The sequence below is a fragment of the Exophiala dermatitidis genome (assembly GCF_000230625.1).
Source record: "Exophiala dermatitidis NIH/UT8656 unplaced genomic scaffold supercont1.1, whole genome shotgun sequence".
Lineage (NCBI taxonomy): Eukaryota > Fungi > Ascomycota > Eurotiomycetes > Chaetothyriales > Herpotrichiellaceae > Exophiala > Exophiala dermatitidis.
Window position 1 is genome coordinate 595924 of NW_008751646.1, and position 20648 is coordinate 616571.

The 20648-nt window shown below is 52.5% G+C and overlaps 10 protein-coding genes across 10 annotated transcripts; 4 read left to right on the forward strand and 6 right to left on the reverse strand.

Moving 5' to 3' along the window:
* Nucleotides 1-40: 40 nt before the first annotated feature.
* HMPREF1120_00219 (60S ribosomal protein L36) lies at nt 41-1490 on the reverse strand. The gene is made up of 3 exons (XM_009154209.1): nt 1280-1490; nt 788-970; nt 41-683 (listed from the first exon to the last, which is right to left on the reverse strand). The coding sequence occupies exons 1-3, from the start codon at nt 1334-1336 to the stop codon at nt 600-602; spliced, it is 324 nt and encodes a 107-aa protein (XP_009152457.1). The 5' UTR covers nt 1337-1490; the 3' UTR covers nt 41-599.
* A 77-nt stretch (nt 1491-1567) lies between these two features.
* On the reverse strand, nt 1568-3265 carry HMPREF1120_00220 (acetylornithine deacetylase). Its single transcript, XM_009154210.1, has one exon. It carries the CDS (start codon nt 3170-3172, stop codon nt 1787-1789), a length of 1386 nt encoding a protein of 461 aa, XP_009152458.1. The 5' UTR covers nt 3173-3265; the 3' UTR covers nt 1568-1786.
* A 120-nt stretch (nt 3266-3385) lies between these two features.
* HMPREF1120_00221 (ubiquitin thiolesterase) lies at nt 3386-5253 on the reverse strand. Its single transcript, XM_009154211.1, has one exon. The coding sequence runs from the start codon at nt 5218-5220 to the stop codon at nt 3454-3456; it is 1767 nt and encodes a 588-aa protein (XP_009152459.1). The 5' UTR covers nt 5221-5253; the 3' UTR covers nt 3386-3453.
* A 156-nt stretch (nt 5254-5409) lies between these two features.
* HMPREF1120_00222 (uncharacterized protein) lies at nt 5410-8403 on the reverse strand. The gene is made up of 4 exons (XM_009154212.1): nt 8057-8403; nt 7530-7895; nt 7254-7480; nt 5410-7207 (listed from the first exon to the last, which is right to left on the reverse strand). Exons 1-4 carry the CDS (start codon nt 8090-8092, stop codon nt 5539-5541), a joined length of 2298 nt encoding a protein of 765 aa, XP_009152460.1. The 5' UTR covers nt 8093-8403; the 3' UTR covers nt 5410-5538.
* A 285-nt stretch (nt 8404-8688) lies between these two features.
* HMPREF1120_00223 (uncharacterized protein) lies at nt 8689-11502 on the forward strand (the record flags this gene model as incomplete). The annotated part of the gene is made up of 1 exon (XM_009154213.1): nt 8689-11502. The coding sequence occupies one exon, from the start codon at nt 8689-8691 to the stop codon at nt 11500-11502; it is 2814 nt and encodes a 937-aa protein (XP_009152461.1).
* Nucleotides 8770-13053, reverse strand: HMPREF1120_00224 (uncharacterized protein). Its single transcript, XM_009154214.1, has one exon. It carries the CDS (start codon nt 12949-12951, stop codon nt 11554-11556), a length of 1398 nt encoding a protein of 465 aa, XP_009152462.1. The 5' UTR covers nt 12952-13053; the 3' UTR covers nt 8770-11553.
* Nucleotides 13054-13459: 406 nt separating this feature from the next.
* Nucleotides 13460-14890, forward strand: HMPREF1120_00225 (uncharacterized protein; the record flags this gene model as incomplete). Its single annotated transcript, XM_009154215.1, has 1 exon — nt 13460-14890. The coding sequence occupies one exon, from the start codon at nt 13460-13462 to the stop codon at nt 14888-14890; it is 1431 nt and encodes a 476-aa protein (XP_009152463.1).
* Nucleotides 14285-16009, reverse strand: HMPREF1120_00226 (proteasome subunit beta type-2). Its single transcript, XM_009154216.1, has 3 exons — nt 15858-16009; nt 15395-15802; nt 14285-15340 (listed from the first exon to the last, which is right to left on the reverse strand). Coding segments are annotated over exons 1-3 (612 nt in total). The 5' UTR covers nt 15860-16009; the 3' UTR covers nt 14285-15138.
* A 261-nt stretch (nt 16010-16270) lies between these two features.
* On the forward strand, nt 16271-18055 carry HMPREF1120_00227 (uncharacterized protein; the record flags this gene model as incomplete). The annotated part of the gene is made up of 1 exon (XM_009154217.1): nt 16271-18055. One exon carries the CDS (start codon nt 16271-16273, stop codon nt 18053-18055), a length of 1785 nt encoding a protein of 594 aa, XP_009152465.1.
* A 1129-nt stretch (nt 18056-19184) lies between these two features.
* HMPREF1120_00228 (uncharacterized protein) lies at nt 19185-20252 on the forward strand (the record flags this gene model as incomplete). Its single annotated transcript, XM_009154218.1, has 1 exon — nt 19185-20252. The coding sequence occupies one exon, from the start codon at nt 19185-19187 to the stop codon at nt 20250-20252; it is 1068 nt and encodes a 355-aa protein (XP_009152466.1).
* Nucleotides 20253-20648: the final 396 nt, after the last annotated feature.

The following is a 20648-nucleotide window of genomic DNA, read 5'->3' on the forward strand; positions in this document are numbered from 1 at the left end:
GCTGTGCCTCGTCGTTTAGGAGCGATGATGTGAGTGTTGGGGGTTACGAGGAACTGCCATTATGCGTGTGCGTAACCACATGTTAGCGACTTGTGCTTGGGTTCAGGTCTTGTCACGATCATTCACGAGTGTTTGATTCAGAAGCAGCATAGGAGTTCAGATCAGGGAATTCGAGTCCGCAAGGAACGAGTCATGAGAGCCATCAATAGAACACGTCCAGTTTGATTCAATTCATTGATTCATCTTGTCAGTGCCTAGCCATCACGATCGTTGCGATCAATGATTAGACCAAGCACTCTGTTTCATCCATGCGACAGGCGCGTTTTGTTGCACTCATGTTGCTAAATGGACTTGAGGGCAGGAAAGACTTTTGTAACTCCTTTGGATCGTTCCATGTCCTCAAAGCTCAATAAAGCCTTGCCTTGCTTTCTCCGTTCCGACTCTCTGATAGCGCCAGCATCTTCTTTCAAGCACGACCGGAAATTGAGAATCCATCCACACCAATTTCCGCCTCGCTGCAAGGGTTTTTGTTTTATCTCGGCACGGATATCAGAACGTTCCCGGAAGTTGCATTTTACCAATTCGCAGAAAGAGATTGTTTAATGGGCACCGGTACGTCTCGACTCGGCGATGACGCGCTGAAGCTCGTCGACCTTTCTCTTCGCACGACCGAAAGTACCGAGCTGTGTGGAGAAGGACATGTTAGCAAGCGATTCGTTTCATTCCCTCGTGGCAGATCCCGTCGTCCACTTAGAGTTAAAGGGTATGTGATCCAGGTGTGACGTACTCTCTTCTTTGCCAGCTTGCGTGCGCGCTTGTCCTTGGAGTTGCGCAGCAATTCGATAACTCGGCGCTCATACGGAGCCAGACCGGCGACTTCCTTGACGATCTCGCGGACGAAGGCGGTGCGCTTGCTCAAATGGCCCTTGGTGCGGCTGATGCGTGGCTTGGGGGCAATGGGGGTGACTTTCTAAACAGCGTTGGAAAAGCCATGGTTAGCAATATGTTCCGGATAGGCGAAGATGCATCAAATCCAATCATCCTGATTCTCCTCGTCCTCCTCCAGCAAGAGAGATCAAAGGTTGAACGAGCGAGGTAGCGAAAAAGGCGGAAATCGAGCTGCTCCGGCATTGGAATTTGAGAAAAGAAGTTTTCTCTTGTCGATTGTTTCGTCCTTCGACCCATCTGCATTCGTTTCCCTGGCTCGCCCTCTCTCGTCCCTCTCCCTCTTTCTTTTGGTGTGTGATGCAAAAACGGCGTGTAGCGGGCGTGAACTCACATGGCCTTTGTTCAAGCCGACGATGATGCCGGACTTCTGAGTCGGTTCCTTCGCCATTGTTGCTGAGTGATCTCGGCGGATGGGAAAGGAATCGGAGGTGGTGGTTGTCGTCGTTGAAGGTTGTCTCGTCGAAAGAGGTTGTTCGAGCCAGACTTGGAAGACAACCTGCGGTGCGGTGCGGCGGTGGCAGTGCCAAGCCCGCGAGTTTCTTCAAGTTTTCGGGCGCATAATGGGGAAGGTCTGCCGATTTGTGGGCTCTTGAAGTGGTAAGGCGCAATATCATGTCTTGGCGGTTTAAGATCATTGCCAGGCACTCCAGGCCCGGCGTAGCTCTCAGGCTCACTCGCCGGCACCGAAGCATCAACTGAGCAACTGTTGGCCTGCATGCACCTTAACTATGGAGTCAGGCATTCCATAACTAGACTCTATGGCATCCCTTCGAGACGTATGATCGTTCTATTCTGTGAAAGTACCAATGGCACAGTCTATTGCATATACAACTAGTCCCTAGTTTTCCAGTGCATGCTTGACCAGCTTTTTATATCCTTCCAAGGCCTCCTCCAGCTCTCCCACAGTCAGACCCTCGTTGTCGCCATGAGCCACAAGGATACTTCCCGGCCCATAAAGATACCTCTTGACACCCTCTGCCACCTCGAGATTTGGGACGTCGGTGCCATAATTGACCGTGATAGTATCAAATCCCTCAACATCCGCATCCAAGGGCACCGGGCCGTATCCCTGACTAAAGTCCAACTCCAACTGCTCGTCCGGATCGACCGAGCGAATGGCATCCGTGACAATCTTTCGCACCTGCTCAGCTGTACCCCCAGCCAGTCTGAATGTGACGTCGGCCGTGGCAAATTCAGGCACGACATTCGCAGCCACACCTCCTTGCATGTAGCCAACGTTGACCGTGCTCTTACCGTACTTCTCGCTGCGTGGTAGCCCGCCTTCCTCCTCAGGGATGTCTCCCAGCTTATCGAGGACATTCAACGCCGGGAGAATCATGCTGTTGGCGCTGCGTCCTAGCCAGGGATAGCCGGAGTGCGCGGCCTTGCCGTGCGCCTTGATAGAGACCATCGTGATGCCCTTGTGGCCCGCGGCCAGTTTGCCTTCTGTAGGTTCGCCAAACAGGACGGCCTTGTAGTCTGCATTGGTCTGCTTGTACAGTTCGGACGCGGAAAAGTGTTTCATGCCATCGCCGCGCTTCTCTTCGCCCACTACAAACAGTAGCGCCACGTCGGACGGGTTGATCTGGTCGTGTCCCGCAAGTAGATCCAAAAGCGCCTGTATTTGCACGGCCACACACGCTTTGTCGTCGACCGTGCCGCGGCCGGAGATCAGGATGTCTTTGCGACTCGATAACTTACTAGTATCATCCTTGTGGTGCCGGTGTCCAGGTAGAGAGAGCGAGTATGGAATGTGTGGTGGGACAGTGTCAATATGGGAGCTCAGCACTACCTTTGGCTTTGGTAGCGATTCAGAGCTCGCTGTCTTCTCGCCGGAGGTTGATGCTGCATATTTCGAGGGATCGGGATATGCATAGATATTAAGTCGCTCTTTGGTACTGTTTGTCGCGCCTGGCGGGGGCACGCTCTGCGTTTTGACGGTGAAGTTGTGAGCCTCGAGAAACGACGTGATCAACTTTCCCACTGCCAGCTCGTTGTCCGTGATCGACTCCACTTCGCAAATCGCTCGATGTAGTGATAGCAGAGGTGATGCGGCAATCACCTCGGAGAGCTTTTTGTCATGGTCAACTTGAATTGCCGCTGGACTTGAAGCCCGAACGGGTGCTGCAAGGGGCTGTTGGTTGGTGTTGCTCCTGACTTCCGCAAGGGATTCGGGAATACATGCTGAGAGCAGAACTGCTGCTGCGCTCCAAAACAGCCTCATCTTCAAGTTGTCTACTACGGTGTGCTCCAGCCCCTAGAAAGTTGACAACGACGCTGCTCCACGAGCCAGTTTGTTGGATCTAAGATGGCAGGCTGTGGGAGGACCTTATAGTATAGCTCCATTTCGTCATTTATATAATGATCAGCGCAACTCCGCAAGCGCAAAACACCAGTTTCAATCACTCAACAACGAAAAGAGAAACCAGAGCAGAAGTCGAGCACCACCCGTAGAGTATCTCATTAGTGCAATAAACAATGCACATTGTGGTGTTACACATCTAATTACGCTTTGCCTTTACCCTTGTCAGCCTGACCTGAGGCCGTGTTTGGCTTTCCCTTCTTGCGCTCCCACACCATGAGATAGCTCTCCCTAGTAAAGAGTGTTTCGGCCTCTGCACGATCCACGAAGAGATCTTGTATTTCCAACCACTCCGGCAGATCTGTCCGCTGCGCATGGGCAACTGCCTTATCTCGAAGCTGGACCTTCCAAGCTACCTTCTGACCCTCGGCCCCGACGGCCTTATTGGCCGCATCCGCTGCGTTCGAATCCTCCCCGCCCCCCACAGACACAGATGTAGTGTCGAGGATGATGTTGGCTACCATCTCATAGTAAATGGGCTCTCCCGGCGGGTGGACGGCCGGATTCGGTTCAACATAAGGTGACATGTCCAAGCCTCTAGGCGAGGGGAACGTTACAATGGTGGGGTTTCTCTCAGACACAAATTTGTTGACGCTGAATCGTTTGATGTGAAACAACAAATATGGAGGAAGGGGATGCAACAGCCGATGGCGGACTCGGTGCGATTGCCTCTCCAGGGCATTCAGGCCGTTATATTTTTGCAATAGAGAAGTGAGAGGAACCTGGGGAATGATGTTCTTGGATTCCACTGCATCTCGGAACAGAGGAACCGGTGGGAGATCGAGTGTGAGGATGAGGTAAGGGGTGATGTTGGTGTTGATAGTTGAAGACTCTTCAAACCTGAGACGGTCGCCAGTTATGTCTGACTTGGCTGTGATTTCTTGCGATTCTACCCGCAGCTTTCCTTGGAAGGCTTTCTGGATAATGGATGAGAACGGCTTTGTCTTGGACCCTCCCAGACTCAAGTGTAGGTTGTTGAGGAACCAGGACAAGAACTCCACCGGGTCCGACTGCTGGGTCAACGTGAATCGCTTCGACGAACGTAATGCAATCTCTTGCAGCAGCTCATGCGGCGACACATGAGATTTGAAGGCCTTGGGGTTCCAGAGCTTCCTCACAAGCGTGCTGAATCGGACAGGTAACTGGGGTGCCGTGTGAGGAAACGCATGTAGCAGGAAGAAGTTTCTCAACGGCGCCACATGCGCCAACGTCTGTACCACAACATTCAGATAGTCGTTGGCCTTGATGTTGTTCATGCCGATAAAGCCGGGCCTGTATTTTCTGTTTGCCAGGTCTAAGGATACCCTGGGCTCCTTGTCCAGTTTCTTGACCTCTTCCTCTGTAAATTTCGGATCCACCACGTATTTTATATCGTCCAAGCTTTTGTTATGCACTTCGTAACCTTCAGGCAAGACATAGACCTTCTTCGTCTCCATATTGATGAACACATGGTGGTCGACCTCGAGAGCGTGGAAATATGCGTGCGATTTGGGCCCGCGGCCTTGGAAATATTTTCCACAGACCAAGCAGGCATAGACATTGATGTTTGAAAGGGTGATGGAGCACAACTTTTCAAAGTCGAAATCAAGCAACGACCGATTGATGGTGTCTAGATAAAGATCGCTATACCCTTCAGTTGGAGCATTTTGTCGTAAGGGCGCGACAGCCACCTCGTTATCTTCATCTTCGCCGTCTGTCTCATCCTCGTCGTCGCGTTGGTTGACCGACTCTGTGCTAGACGCTGTATTGCCATTCAAGGCGGCTGTGTCGCCGTTCTGGCCTTCTGAGGTACTACCATTTGCGACGGGCTGGGCTTCCTCTGGAATGTCCTCGATGCGCACCCGTTTACTCGCGGGGGACGCCTCAGTCAAGACGCTTTCTAGTGGCTCTTCGGACTTTCGCTTCGACATGATGGTGCATTGAGCTCTTCAATTAATTTCGAGTTGGCGACAACGGAGGAATCACGGTGCCGCATGCAAACAAGGCAAATAATTTCCTCCGCAGCCGCAGCCTCGTCGTTGCTGATTGGATCCCGGGGTAAATCAGCCTTATGGCCAAGCATATTACAGTCCTGAAAAGTAGTAGAACATATGCACATGTTAAGGGTCATCTAATGCACTTTCATAAAGCTATGTATCACATAGGTGGATTAATGGCCTAGTGGCCGGGTATCATTATCGCAGATCGGCTTGCAGAATACTGCTGGCCGAAGAAGTCCACGCTCCCATTCATATCTTCCCCCAGCCGAACTGACGGCCCAGTCGCAAAGTGACATGCGTACCCACGTTCCATATCGCAAGGCTTATGAAGGCCTGGATCCCAATTACCATGCCGCAGCTCCCAAATAAGCGTAAGCCTCGAGTTGTGCTATGACCGCGACCTACAAGCCATGACCCAAGGGACCACTCCTCAGCAAGCGGGGGCAGTGTTCTTGAGATTTGCGTATCCGCCCATGGATGTGCAAGGAAATTGTGTGCCAGAGATCTGAGAAACAACATCTCGAAAGGTAGCAGCACGGCGGACTCCATTATTGAGGCGGCAAAGAGAGCAAAGGTCTCTGCAGGATGATTTGAAAGGAGTGTGACTCGATAAAGTGGCTCGTCATCACGTCGTGTCTTCCTTGATGGGTCCTCATGGTAGAGCGAGTCATCCCTCGTCGGCCGAAGATCTTCATCAACATCTGTCGGCCGGCGAACCGGTCTTGGCGGCGCATTTGAGAGACTGACCGCTCGAGAGATGCCTGGGACAGGAGATGCGGCCGGAGATGGGGCCCGAGATGCGGGTGCTGCTAGCAGTTCAGGAGCTGAAAGCTCTGGAAGCGGAATTGATCCACCCTGTAAGTCGTTTCTTCCTGCTTCTAAGGACTCAGGCCCCGGTAGCGTCTCGGGGGCGGCTGTAGGCTGAAGGGAAAGCTCTGCTTGGACCTCCCCTTGGACGGGGCCGCCGGCGCGGTCCTCAGCAGCAAAGCCCTCAGTGCCGTCTTCCTCTGCACTAGACTCGGCGTGAGGAACCTGGAATCCCTCCGCGCTTTGCAACTGGCTTGCAGTTGCTCCAGAGTCTTCTAGCGATCCAGTGTGAACACCATTCGATAGAATAGTTTGACCGTGTGCTGCTGCTGCAGCATCCTCGATGACCGTGGGATCCAATGGATCAGGCGTTGCCGTCGAGACATCGCTGAAGATATCAAAGTTCAGCTCATCAGCCAAAACATCCACCGCACGGTCAGGGTCCAGGTTATAGTCACTGAACGCAGATTGGATGGCTAGCACCCGAAGCATTCTCGGAGGACGTCTGAGTTCGACGTCCACAGCAAGGTCCTGACGCAATAAGTTTCGGTAGTGCAAGATAATTCTGTGAGTAAGTTCCTCTTCGATATCTGGACTCAACTCTACAGTGAGGGGAGTCCGCTGACTCTGGAACGCCTTTTCCCATACCCAAAAGATTACGGGGACAAAAGTACCGAAAATGTCCAAAAGAGTTGGGAACTTGGAAGAGGGCGGTGGGTGCCTTCTATCGGAGCTGACAGTAGCAATGGCACGCTCGGAAACCGTGCTCATTTTGCGTCTTGCGCTCGGAAGCGACGAGCGGTCTGGCCTGTCAGGTTTGACCAATAGGTGGCGAACAATCTGATAGACCTTTTTGAAAACATGTCTGCCGATCTGGTCCTTTATGTAGCAAAGGACGAAGGGGCTGGAGGCGATATGCAACAGATATAGGCTCCAGTATGGCCACGGGCTGTCAGACAGCGTGTCGGGAAGGCGAATAGGCGAGGAGGCGGTGAAAGGTATAAAAGCTAGTAGAGGCGGAGCGGCATTGACGGGGACAAGGTAGAGAGACTGCAGAACAGAAAATGCATAAAATGGATACTCTGCCGTCGCAAACCAAAGGAGCTGTAAGCTGTTGGCTGTTAGCTTGACTACTAACATGACAAGGACTCACTAACCTGTGCTTCCGAATGAATCTGACCATTCCAGATGAATAGGAGACGCTCTGCGAACGGGACCGATTGGAGACGTGTCGGTCGTTGATGAGACTATTCCTCCACGATTGGCTAAATTTGGAAATGGCAGCGGACAGGAGTCCAGCAGAGAAAAACTCCTCGGTTGTCGAGGTTCTCCATTCAGACAATATCAGTTCAGGTATCGAGAGTCCCAAGTATGACTTGTAAATCTGAAACCGTCAGTAGCCCCAACCGATGATTTTTTGGACGTCTGCTTACAAGCAAGCGGCGGCGAAAGCACACTATCCACCACGTAGACAACCTCTGGAGAACGTCCACAATAATCCCCAGGTTGGCTCCTGCAATATTTTCGCTAATGAGGAGCATGTGCTTCTGCTCATCACTCATGTTTTGCCATGAAGAACGAGTCCGCTTAGCTTTACGAACCACAACACCAACAGTCGATAGTGCATCGTTCTGAGCCCGAATGAGCCTTGTCCTTGAGGCTTCGGAGGCGAAATTCTGTGGATGCCCGCGAGAGTCAAAATATTGAACATAATTGCGGGCAGCACAGAGCTGCACATTTGGACCCAAGACGAAATCTCCCCTGTCGTCCTGCAGAGGGGGTTCGAATGGGGATCTGCCCTGGACACACTGTCAGTATTCCTGGGAGACTCTTCGTGTGTTTAGCGCATAGGCGAGTCCGTTCAGGACTCTGAGAAAATGGTCAGGCAGTTGTATTGTCTTGAAAGCCCGGATGTGGTGAACCAGGCTCGGGGGTGCATCCTTGGAGTGGGGCAGCATACCAAAGCCAGCCTGGCAATATGAGCATGACGGCCCATGTCGTTGAAACATGAAGCGTGGAACCGCGAGAAGGCGCTTTCAGCTAGAAATTCTCAAGCACAGGACTGTCGGAGAGTACATTGCGGGCGCACTTAGGCACCGCAGTGCCAGGCAGACAGGCGCTCACAGTCGTAAGTTGACCACGCCAAGAAAGTCGCGAAGTGGATGAGAATAGAGGACGAGGTGCTGTTCAGTTTGGACTACCACTTAGTCCCTCAATCAGGAAGTCAATTTAATCCAGGAGCTGATGCGCTGCAGTATCGTCGGCTAATGCATTGCACAATACATGGATGCTGTGAGCCAACAAAGTGATAGAGGGATAGAGGACGTTGAAACTATAACGATGTTAATGTGACTAGCGCGCGGTAGAATGTGCCATTAGTGCGAGCTAACCTCCGTGTCCACATTCCGCCAATCATCGCCCGTGGCGGTTGCGGCCCTTTTCCCAAAAGAAATTTTTGAGAGTTGGACGGCGAGGAGCATGTCCCTCTCAAACACTGTACTGCTTTGCACTGTCTCGCATGGTAGCTTTTTAAATATACCCTGACCAATATCTATGGCCACCAGATAAAGTTTTCGCACGAACCGCAACCAGATGGCGACGAAAGTTCAGTTTAAAACAACTTTCGAACCGGCCAAGACTATCGAGCCAATCTACACAGGTGGTGATGTCTCTCACACATCCGATGGCTCGACCCTAGCGACGTGTGTCGAGGACGGAGTCTTGCTTGTTGACATCAAGACAAGCAGGGTTACATGTCGTATTGAAGGGGATGGCGAGGCTGTGACGAGCTTGTCGCTGGCTCCTAACGGCTCTTATCTAGTTGTTTGTTCTCGATCGCTCTTTCTCCGAATATATGCCCTCAAGCCCTCGGAAGATTCCCAGACTCTTTCGGCAAGCCTGTCTCGGACAGTTAAACCACATGATACTCCTGTTGTCTCTTCCACCATCGACGCAAGCGGCTCGCTGCTGGCAACTGGAGGAGCGGACGGCACCGTCAAAGTGTGGGACATTAGAGGCGGTTATGCCTCCCACACGTTCCATGGGCACGGTGGTGTTGTTTCTGCTCTGAAGTTCTTTGAGTCAAATTCTCTTGAGACCTCTAATTCAAAAAGCCGGAAACGGAAGAGTCGCGATCTGAGTCAAAAGGTGATCGACGATAGTGCTCCTACTAGGTCTATCTACCTTGCTTCGGGCGGCGAGGACGGAAAGATTCGCATATGGAACCTAGCAACAAGGAAACCTGCTGCAATTCTCGACTCGCATGTCAGCGTAGTTCGGAGCCTGGACTACTCTGAAGAGCAGCATCAGTTCTTGTCAGCCAGCCGAGACAGGACTATAATCCTCTGGGACGCGCAGACTTGGACACAGCAGAGAGTCATTCCTGCGCTGGAAGTTTTGGAGGACTCAGGGTTCCTTTCTGGTGGACGTTTCTGCTATGGTGGAGGCGAACATGGCGCAGTCAGAATATGGGACGCGACTACCGGTCGAGAAGTCACCGCCAAGCAGAAACCAGGGCTGGAAAACGATTCGATCACAGCCATTATTCCCGTCACTAAGGAGGATGCCCTTCTTTCCATACATCAGGATCAGACGATGAGATTGCGGAGTATATCTTCTCTGTGGAGCCTTCAGCCTAAAGATACGTTAGACGTCTTGCCCTTACTTCGGACGATCTCTGGAACTCTGGACGAGGTTATCGATATGGCTTGCGTTGGGCCGGATAGGAGGCTGCTTGCCCTGGCGACAAATACAGAGAGTGTTAAATTAATCTCTATCGCAGAAAATGACGATGGGTCTTTTGGAAGCGACGTGACCCAGCTCGAAGGGCATCAAGATATCATCATTTGCTTAGATGTCGACTGGTCTGGGCATTGGTTGGCCACGGGGGCGAAAGACAACACTGCGAGACTTTGGAGGCTCGATCCTTCAACTTCATCGTATACTTGTTTTGCTATGTTTGCAGGACACGCAGAATCTCTTGGTGCTATTGCGCTTCCGAGAAGTCCACCGGCGAGCGGAACGGCCGCCAGCGATCCCGCGAGGCATCCGCCGGCATTCCTGCTTACCGGGTCACAAGACAAAACCATCAAACGCTGGGATACGTCGAAAATGAAGTACGATCCAAAGCTCACAGAGCCTCAAGCTGCCGCCAAAGCCTTGTTCACAAGGGTGGCGCATGAGAAGGATATCAATGCCTTGGATGTCTCTCCCACGGCCCCGCTATTTGCTTCCGCCTCCCAGGATCGCACAATCAAGATCTGGTCTCTCGAAGACGGGTCCGTGACAGGAATCTTGCGAGGCCATAAGCGAGGCGTTTGGTCAATCCGATTCTCTCCGGCAGGAACTCCTCCCCTCAGCCTGCCGGACGGAGGATCAAGCGGGTCAAGGCCCATACTCATCAGTGGTTCGAGTGATCGCACGGTCAAAGTATGGTCTCTGTCGACATATACCTGCCTCCAGACCTTTGAGGGACACAGCAATTCCGTGCTGAAAGTCATCTGGATCCCGCCACCCTCTACGAGTCCCAATTCTGAAGAGTCGTCGGATTCGCGTCAGGCTCGGTCGAACCAACCAATGATAGCATCCGCATCGTCCGACACTCTTGTTAAGCTGTGGTCTCCTTACTCCGCCACAGACTCCGACCACCTCCTAACCACGCTCGATAACCACACTGACCGAGTATGGGCCTTGGCCGCGCCGGACTCTGCCCACAGGGACCCAAAATCTCGCCATCCCACATATCCATACCCCTTGATTTCCGGCGGTGCAGACGCTACTTTGACGTTCTGGCGCGATACGACTGTGCAGACGGCAACATTGGCCTCGAAACGGGCCACCGAGCGCATTGAACAAGACCAACAGCTCCAGAATCACATTTTCTCAAAGAACTACCGTGAAGCGATCACCTTGTCTCTGGCCTTGAATCACCCAGGCCGTCTACTTCGCGTTTTCGAGGACGTGCTGAATCTGCCTGAGGCCGAGAAAGATAGCTCCAGCATCATGGGGCTGACCGCTGTGGATGACGTTCTTGCGACGCTTGATCAACAGCAGGTCTTCACCCTCCTCGAGCGCGTGCGTGACTGGAACACGAACGCTCGCACCGCAACCGTTGCTCAGAGAGTTCTAAACTGTCTCTTTAAGAGCTACCCGGCGAGCCTGTTTGTGGACATGGCCAAAGACCGGAAACTTAGCGCAAAAGGCAGGGGTATGAAGGAGTTGCTTCGTGCGCTAGAAGTTTACACCGACCGACATTACAAGCGCATGGAGGAACTAGTCGACGAGAGTTACTTAGTCGACTACACCCTCAGGGAAATGGATGAGGTTGCTGGCATCGCGGTGGGCAGCGATGGACTTTTGGCCATCGACAACGGAACAGCCGGTAGCGAAGATATTGTAATGGTGTAATTGTACTTGCCGGGCACGGTGAATGAGAATCTTGAACAGTCTCGTCATTGTTTATCGTCTCTCACGGTAGCGGTGTTCGCCGCCGGTGTCTCGATCACGGTCCCTCTCCCTATCACGGTCCCTATCACGGTCTCTGTGCGTGCGACTAGATGACTTTGAATCGTACCTGTCGTCGTCTCGACGACGGTCTCGATGCTTGTCTCGGTGGCCACGGTCATAGTCACCAGGGTCTCGGCTTCTTCCATCTCGAGACCTCTCGTCCCTTCTCCTGGAGTTTGAACTCTCGTAGTCACGATCCTCCCTATCTCCTTTCGAATGAGAGTAGTCCCGGTCGTCGCGATCTCGTTTTGATGAGCTGGGCCGCGAGAATGAGTTCATTTGATCGCGATAGTCGTCACCGGCACGATGGCCCCGGGAGTCTCGATGCCCGTTCTGGTTGCTATCCGAATCGTGGTCTCTCGTTCTTTTCCAATTATCGTCCTCTTTGACATTTTTTGACTCTTTGATCCTTTTCTGTAACTCTTCCTCTGAGATGCGTTCCCCAGTAACCTTGTTCACCCGCATTAATGGAGTGAAGAACCCCTGTCCTTTGGCGTTCTTGCGCATGTCTGCCTTACCCCAGGCGCCAAGTTCGACATCTGTACCTGGAGCGGCTTTTGCTCCAATCCCAAGGAAACCTTCCTGCTTCCGGAGTTTTCGGGGATTGTCCTCCGGTTTCGAATCCAGGTTGATGATCTCGCCATTGGCACGTCTTTTCTGGCCCATCCCTCTCAACATGGCCAGGCCAAATTCTTCAACTGGCATTGCAGCATACTCCTCAAGGGTGCACGGGTCAGGCCTGGCTGCAACGTCATCTCTGAAGTCCTCGATCTCGTCCCGTATTGACAGCTGCGTGTTGCCTTGTTGAACAATAACAGCGTTTGACTTTGGTTTCCCGGTGCCGTTGTCAAGTAAGGCTTGTAATGCCTCCTCGTCCGCAGTCAACTGTTTGGGGGCAGGTTCTGTGTCTGCCTGCACGGTTGTGTCCCGCTTCGCGTCATCACCATTTGGCTCTGCTGCCTGCTCGGTCTTGTCTGCAAGTTGCAGACCACTCTCTTTGCTGACCTCATCCCTTTCCACCGTAACCGGTCCGCCGCCTTGTTGTTGGGCTTGAACTTCGGCTGGGAGTAAGTTCTTGCGCCCACGTCGTCGCCAGTCGCTATTGCCGGGATTCTTTATAACTAATTGTGTTGTTTCCTGCACAGATTCGCTTAGAATAGCACCACTTGACGTGAAGCCAGTGACTGACTCGTGCCTAGGCTCGTCCTCATCTTCGTTGTCTGAATCGTTGCGAAGTGCGGTTTTGGGGGGCCCTCTCGGGGTTGGTGTCTTGCGCGAGGCTAGGCCTGAAGATGAAAAAGAAGGCGAGGGCTTTTGCTTGCCGAAACCAAACGAAATAGGCTTCGACATGACCGCCAAAGCCACTGGGTGGTATTGATCCTCGAAGCAACGTGTCTCGAGCCACGGCAATGTCAACTATTAAGTAGTACCCCGGGCCTGGCACAAAATAATAAATGTAAATGCGGCCAACGTTCCATCCACTGACGCAGGCAACAGGGCGATGCTCGACCGTACAAAGCCCGCACTGCAGCCTACCTAGGTAGGTAAGCGCCAGTGGCGGATCTACGGCGGAGTGTAGCCAAGAATTTCCCGCGCAGATCGAACTACTGAAAGTGAACTGAAGTGTCAGAAGAAGTTCAGCCTCCCATATCACCGCGACCAAACGCGCTGGCTACTTATGCCCCTGCGACCCTGAGAAACCTTTCAACTCTTTCCCAGGCATCTCGGTCGACCATTATTCAACAACTGGCGCCTTTGCATCCTAACTTCGTCGCGGTTCACCCTGTACATGCCGTTTAACATACCGTCCAATTCCACTCAAGCGTTCGGCCACCGCTGAGGCCTTCAGCCGCCCAACATGGCCACCACGGACATGTCGCTCCTCTCGACATTCCAGAAACATATTGAGGACATGCGCAACCTGTCGTTGTGCAAAATCTGCATAAAGCCTTTCTACGAACCGTTCATACTTCCATGTGGCCACACATACTGCTATTCATGTCTCGCCAGCTGGTTTGGGGGGTCTCAGAGCAGGAAGCGCAAGAAAAATTGTCCAGATTGTAGGGCAGAAGTTAAGGTGCAGCCATCACCGAACTATCTGCTAAGGGATCTCGTCCACATGTTCATCGGCCGAGCCGAATTGCTCCCAGAAGATGAGACTGTACAGGAACACCAGCAGGCAAAAGAAGAAGAGGCACTCTTACTTGCAGCCGACCGTACTGGAGTTGGTCTCTTCAAGGGCGCGTTCAAACAATCACGCCATCTTCACCATCTCGTCTCATGGCGTCAGGGTATCATGGACTATGAGGATGGGGTTGTCCGGTGTCCAGAGTGTCATTGGGAGTTGGAAGAGGGCGAATGCTACCAGTGCGGCTTCATACAATACGAACCAGGTGACAGTGAGAGCGAGTCCGACGAGTTGTCCATGGATTCCCAGAGCATACATACTGTCGACACAGATTTCGATGGCGACGGCGATGAAGTCGACCATGAGTTTGACAGCACTATGCATTTTGGCGGCTACGACCCCTACGAAGAGTATGGCACAGCTACAGATGCTACTGGCAGTGACCGCATCGACTCTTATGACGAGAATGATGATATGGACGGCTTCATCGACGATGAGCGTGACGATGACGACGCTGCCAGTGGATCGACCATGGTCATAAACCCATATGGTGGAATACTTTATCCTGCAAATAGTAGAAATGATTCGCACACTACAGCTCAAGGAGAGACATCAGATGCAAATACCAATTATGACGAAGAAACGGATGCCTCCGAAGTCGACCACAATTACGTCCCGACCAGAACGCGGCCGAGACGCGTTGTCCTAAGCGATGACTCGGAGGAGGAAATTTCGGAGGAGAGTAGTGAAGACGAAAGAACAAGCCGGGAAGCAACAGGCACCACAGACGATGATAACGATGATGGCAGAAATGCAGGAAATGCGACGTCCGCCGCTGGATCGCTTGATAATCTCGACGGTGCAGAACACGACTCCGAAGACTCAGATATCCGACCTCCTCAACCCTCAACATTGCGACGACAGCGTCTGCAAGGGCAACGTTTTAGACGCAACTACCAGAATTACCCGCTACCGCCTGGACGGCGCCGAGGGGTGCAGGCCGATCACATTCAGGCGAGACAGCGAAGAGAGCCACATGATCTGTGGGAGGAAGGTATCCTGGAGTACAGAAGCTCTGGCGAACTGGTCAGACATGATCCGCCCTCCCACAGCCGCGCAGGATTCGGACAATCAAGGCGCGGAACGGCTTTACTAGGATAATCGGCTTGAAGCGAGGACGAACCCCTCGATGGGGCCCATCGCAACGTTTTCGGGAAATTGCTTCATCCATTTGGAGGGAACAAGACGAATGTTATGACAAGTGGCTGAGTAGACAAGGGACTCGGATTGATGCAAATTGTTAGATGAACGTCACTTGAATTGATACCCCATTGATATCGTACTTCCATTGCGCCGCGCTATGCATGTGTCCGGTGTTGACAATTTTCTCTTCAATGTCCCAAGTATATCTAGGCCGCGAGAACTTGTTTGCTCGTGTCATACTCTAAGTCCACTATGCCGTCCTTCTTTATGACTTTAACCGTCATCCCCTTGAAATCAATCGGCAATCTTCGTTGAAGCTCATCAGTGCACATGCGGAGGATTTTCATGCCTTGCTCAAATGAGATGTCCGGATGATGGTGTTTATCAAGAATGGAAAGGCAGTAGTATCTATTGTCAAATGTTAGAAAAGTATTTCGCGCCACGAGACAAAATTCCACTTACTGAGCATAGCCATGAGCGGCATAGGGCACCTTTGCACTACTGGCAAGATAATCCAACCAGTACAAGCTGGGTTGTTTGGTGATGGGATCCATGCCGCCGAGCAGCAAGTTCACATTGTATGGCTTCCTGCTCCGTAGACTCCTCGCCAACTCGCTGCGGATGAAGCTGGCGACCGCGCTGGGTCCCAAATCCGTCTCATTTCGCATGGTGTAGAGGGCGATGTTTGCTTGGATGAACTCGGCGAATTGGATTGTGTCACCTGCTTCGCCGGAAAATGCGAGCAGCGTATTCTTATTGAGTTGTCTCGTCTTGTCATCTGACGATTTCAGTATCGTTGCGCCACGCATGGCTGCTTTGGAGGCTGCGATGATGGTGAAATCACGGCCGGTGAGGCCAAGTAGCACTTCCCTAGATCTCCAGTTAGATGCATATTCTGGTACTGTGCCACAGCCGAGGGACTCACATGTTGACGGCAACGACGTATCACCGGCTTTGGAGGGAAAGAGGAAGGACGGCGATGTGTAGTTGACGAGAATGAAGCGGCCGCAGTCCTGACTTGTTCGACAGATTGAAGTCGCCTGTCGTAGGATTGGAGCCGATACACGCACGCGAAGCTCTGCCTTGCACTCAAGTTCCCGCTACTACTATTAGTGCCACTAAAACTACGGGGGCGGTGGTCAGGCGTACCCTAAGAGGCAGGTGCGGCGAGTCTTTTTCCACCCGCAACTTTGTCAGCCTGGATGCACGTCCGCCGCAGGCCAAAATTTTTGGGGAAAACCAAAGTAAACCTACAGTACCTGTCTGCCTCAGAAAATGTCCTCGCGCCACTACTAGACAATCCTCCTACGAAGGCCGCCAAAGCTGGCTTAATTTCCGATGTCTTCGTTCTTTACTGCTCCCGCCTCTCAGCGGAAGCGGAAGCGTGCGGTAGACCCGGCAGGAAAAGCCAGAAAAAGACGTGAGGTGGACAAGACTGAGAGACGGGATGATCAACAGGAGCGCCTCCGCCGCAAGCAGACCAATGCCCGAGAAACTCGCGGGTCAGATCAGGATGACGAATCGATATCCGGCAGTGAATCTGAGGACGAAGTTGAGCCTGAAACTGGCGATGAATCTGAGGCGACTTCCGAAGAAGGAGAAACCGCAGCGGAGCGCCGAGTGAGGCTCGCACAAAGATATCTCGACAATATCAAGCAAGAGGTGAACGAGGTTGGGTTCGACGCCGAGGATCTCGACAGAGATTTGATTGCAAGGAGACTGAAAGAGGATGTGGACGAAGCAAAGGGCAGACAATACAGACTGATCGCTACGAGCTTGGACTTCGCCAGTGCCACACTCACTCGGTTCAGAGCAGACACAGAGAGCACCACTGCGGTGGCAGTATGCAAGCCATACGTCTACACTGTGAGCAAGGACAAGACTTTGATAAAGTGGCAACTTCAAAATCCCCCGTTTTCCTCTGGCGACAAAGGTTCCACGGCCCCCCGGCGACGACAGCCGAAGCAGCTCGCATATGTTCGAGGAATCAAGATCAGGGCGTCGGCTCCTCAACAGCACGGTCATACTGGTCAAATCCTTGCGGTTGCCGCTTCGCCTGATGGGAAATACGTCGCCACAGGCGGCGCAGATAAGAAGCTTATTGTCTGGTCTGCCGAAGATCTGAGGCCTCTCAAAACTTTTACTACGCATCGAGATGCAGTCACGGCGCTCGCATTCGCCCCAAGCTCTTCTACTCAATCCGGTTTCGGTGCACAACTCTTCAGTGGCAGCAAAGACCGGTCTTTGAAGACCTACAGCCTGGCAGGGGAAGATAGCCTTGCTTATGTCGAAACACTTTTCGGCCACCAAGACCATATTGTGGATGTCTCCCCCGTCAGCGTTGATCAGTGCGTCACGGTTGGCGCCAGAGATCGAAAAGCCTTATGGTGGAAGGTCGTGGAAGAGTCCCTCACCAAGTTCCTCGGAGACAGTTCGAAGAATGATGAATATCAAACAGGGAGTTTGGACTGCGTCGCGGCGCTTCCTCCTTCCAACTTTGTAACCGGATCTGATTCCGGCGCTATCAGTTTATGGAGTGTTCACAAAAAGAAGCCACTATTCACTATCCGGACGGCCCATGGGGTAGACGAACCTCCTCCTCTGGAGGAAGTCACCTCAGAAGGCGATCCCAAGGTGATCGAGAGACTCAAACAAGTTGACACACGAAAACCGATTCCTCGCGGGATTACCGCTCTGGCAGCACTGCCGGGGACAGACATCGTCCTCAGTGGCAGTTGGGATGGTTGCATCCGAGTATGGAAACTGAGCGACGACAAACGAAGTCTGTTATCTCTCGGCTCAGTTGGACAGCCTGCAGACACTGTTGATGGCCAGAACGGCTTCGTCAACGGCGACTCGGACCCAACACATGCCTCGCCGACAGCGGCAGCAAAGACTGGAGAAACGGCGAATGCCATTCGTGGCGTCATCAACTCGATTGCTGTCTTTGAAAGGAGGAAAGAGATCACGAATGAGTTCGGAGGGAAGAAAGAGGGAGAATGCCAGGGTCTCTGTATTGTTGCAGGCACTGGAAAGGAGTTGAGGCTAGGAAGATGGATGAAGTTCCAACACGGCAAGAATGGTGCGGTGGTTTTCGAGGTGCCGCTGCGCAAGGAGTCTTAGGTAGACGTTGGGCCATCTCAATGGCTGTGGTCAATCTACCACGTGGTGCCTATATCTTCTGGTTGTCCAGGTGTAGGACTCTCGGAGCACTGTGTTCCTATAACATTGGTCGTAATCACCTACTGAGCGTGCGGGACCATCATTAACTCCCTACGGTATTACCTTAGGGCTCGTACCGTACAATGAATGTACTTCACAACATTCTATATCGCATGCAGCGCAGCACTACTACTAGTACCACACTGGCGTCTCAGGCTGGGTGGTGACAGTGGTCCAATACCAGCGAATCATGTATGTCCCACGTGATCTCTGATTCTGGGCTTGGCACTCACTCTGGATTCAAATCTTCGTTTCTCGGACCTCCAGCTTTTTCTTTTCTTCTCTTCAGATCAAAAAAAGCAACAGAGCCAGCCACGACCGTCGTTTCGTCCTCTCTACAGCGACGTGTTGCCATGGGTCTTCGCGGACTCAGTGGCTCTGGAGAGCAACGCTTTTTCCTTGTAGGAAGTTTCTTTCCCGTTGGGTCCTCTTCAGTGAGGGCGATGGGTCTGAAATGTCGATTAATAGGATACATCTACAATCAACACACCACTACTGCCTTTCAGGTGCCCATGCCCTGGCACATCGTTGGTTCCAGACTCTCGAGTTCTGTAAATTTAGGGAAATCTGGACATTTCAAAATGCATCTAAGCTCATACCAAGCTCCTCTGCGAACGACCTTTCCGAGTCCTGGACCGTGGTGACCTTGGATCAGGGACAGTGTCAGTGCGCTGCATCGATCTTGCAACATTTGAAGGAGGCTCAAAGTATGCTCTGGTGCGTGCTCACATTCCAAAGGGCGACTTGTTGCCTCCAAAGAGATGATTGTTGTGGTCTGTTTCGCATTCCTCACGAGTTGTTATGTGGGTCTTTCTCGATCGACACATTGAACGGTCAAGGTAAATATCATTGCACAGTACAAGACTGCTGTTCCTCTTCCTTCCAGCTCAACTATCTCTGAGACTGGTACACTCGTTTGTAAGTGCTTTGTAGCGCTCGGTCACTCATTTGAATCCTACTATTTTTTCTCTTCTTTCTTCAAATTCCCAGCAAAGACAAGGAGTCACTGGGACATTTAGCGATCGGAAACATGAAGCCATCAACAAGAAGTATGCCGCTCGCGGCCTTGCTTGTGGGTGCAGTCGCTCAAACGACCGTCCAGGTCAACGACCCGCAGGACACTTCTGTTACCACCGTTTACTACTCTGTCTGCCCGACTGCTCTCACCACCACTACGACGTTGTCGAGCACCATCACATACTGTCCCGGGCCAAATTGCCACGGTGGAGGTCCCGGTGCACAAATCACGCCTCCACCTACAGGTCCATATGGGTCCGAGATCCTCGCCTTCACTACTACTGGCCCCGATGGAAAGGTCTCTGAGTATCACGAATTCCTCACCGTCTATGACCAAATCTGCTCGGATGGCAATGGCATGGAACAAGCAACATACACAATCACCGAGGCTTGCCCGTGCCACATGACAAAGAACCCCATGACTGTCCCTGAAGGGTTTACCACAACTGTCGTGGCTTGCACTGCTTGTGGTGAAAACGGCGCAGCGACTACTGTCACTCTTACAACTCCATGTGCTACCGGACCTTATGCAACAGTTACTCCAGTGGTCGGATCTAATACCGGATCGGGCTCTGGTACAGGCTCAGGCTCTGGGACGGGCAGTGGCTCTGGTGCAGGATCCGGATCCGGTTCTGGCACTGGCTCCGGCTCGGGTTCTGGTACAGGCTCTGGTACAGGATCAGGGACTGGCTCAGGTTCCGGCGCTGGTTCTGGCTCTGGTACGGGCTCCGGTTCTGGTACAGGCACTGGCTCTGGCACTGGCTCGGGCTCAGGCTCAGGCTCAGGTACCGGCTCCGGAGCTGGGAATCGCGAAGGAGATACTGGCGCAGATACATCATCCGGTGCGCAGGCAAGTGCCCATGCTGGAAGCGGATCAAGTGCCAATGCAAGCGCTGGGGCAGGAATGGGCGCCGCAGGAAATAACAGCACCATCTCGCCGCCAATCACGCCCGTTGTTGGAAACTCGCCGTCGGGTACAGGAGCCAAGTCGTCAACCTTTACCGGCGGCGCCGATCGAACTGCTTTCGCATTATCCGCGATTGTGGTTGCTGTTGTCGGTTGTCTGAGTTGGATGCTATGAAGTGTGTAAGGGACTAGGTTGATTCGCACTATTGCTAGACAGGGGCTGTCTAGGATAATTGGAACATATAGCTTCCATGTCACCTTGTTGCATGGCTTCCGGGATATGTGTATGTTGGTCGGGTGTGCGAACTGGAGTCTGACCTGGTACTGGGTTGTAGCTCATGGAATTCAGCTTTTCTCTTTATATTTTGTGCTCAGCATTGCCAATCGTGTCTGGTCATACCTACATGTTGGTTGCGTGACTATAGGAGGTAGAACCGACCTTTCATTCCTCCTTTTCAAGCCCTGGGCTGCCATTGTTGATTCTCCTGCCAGATGGGAACCACATTTTCGGCTCGTCACTAGCAGGTACCTGGGTAGGTAATCGTCTAGTACCTGGTCACCATAGTACAGC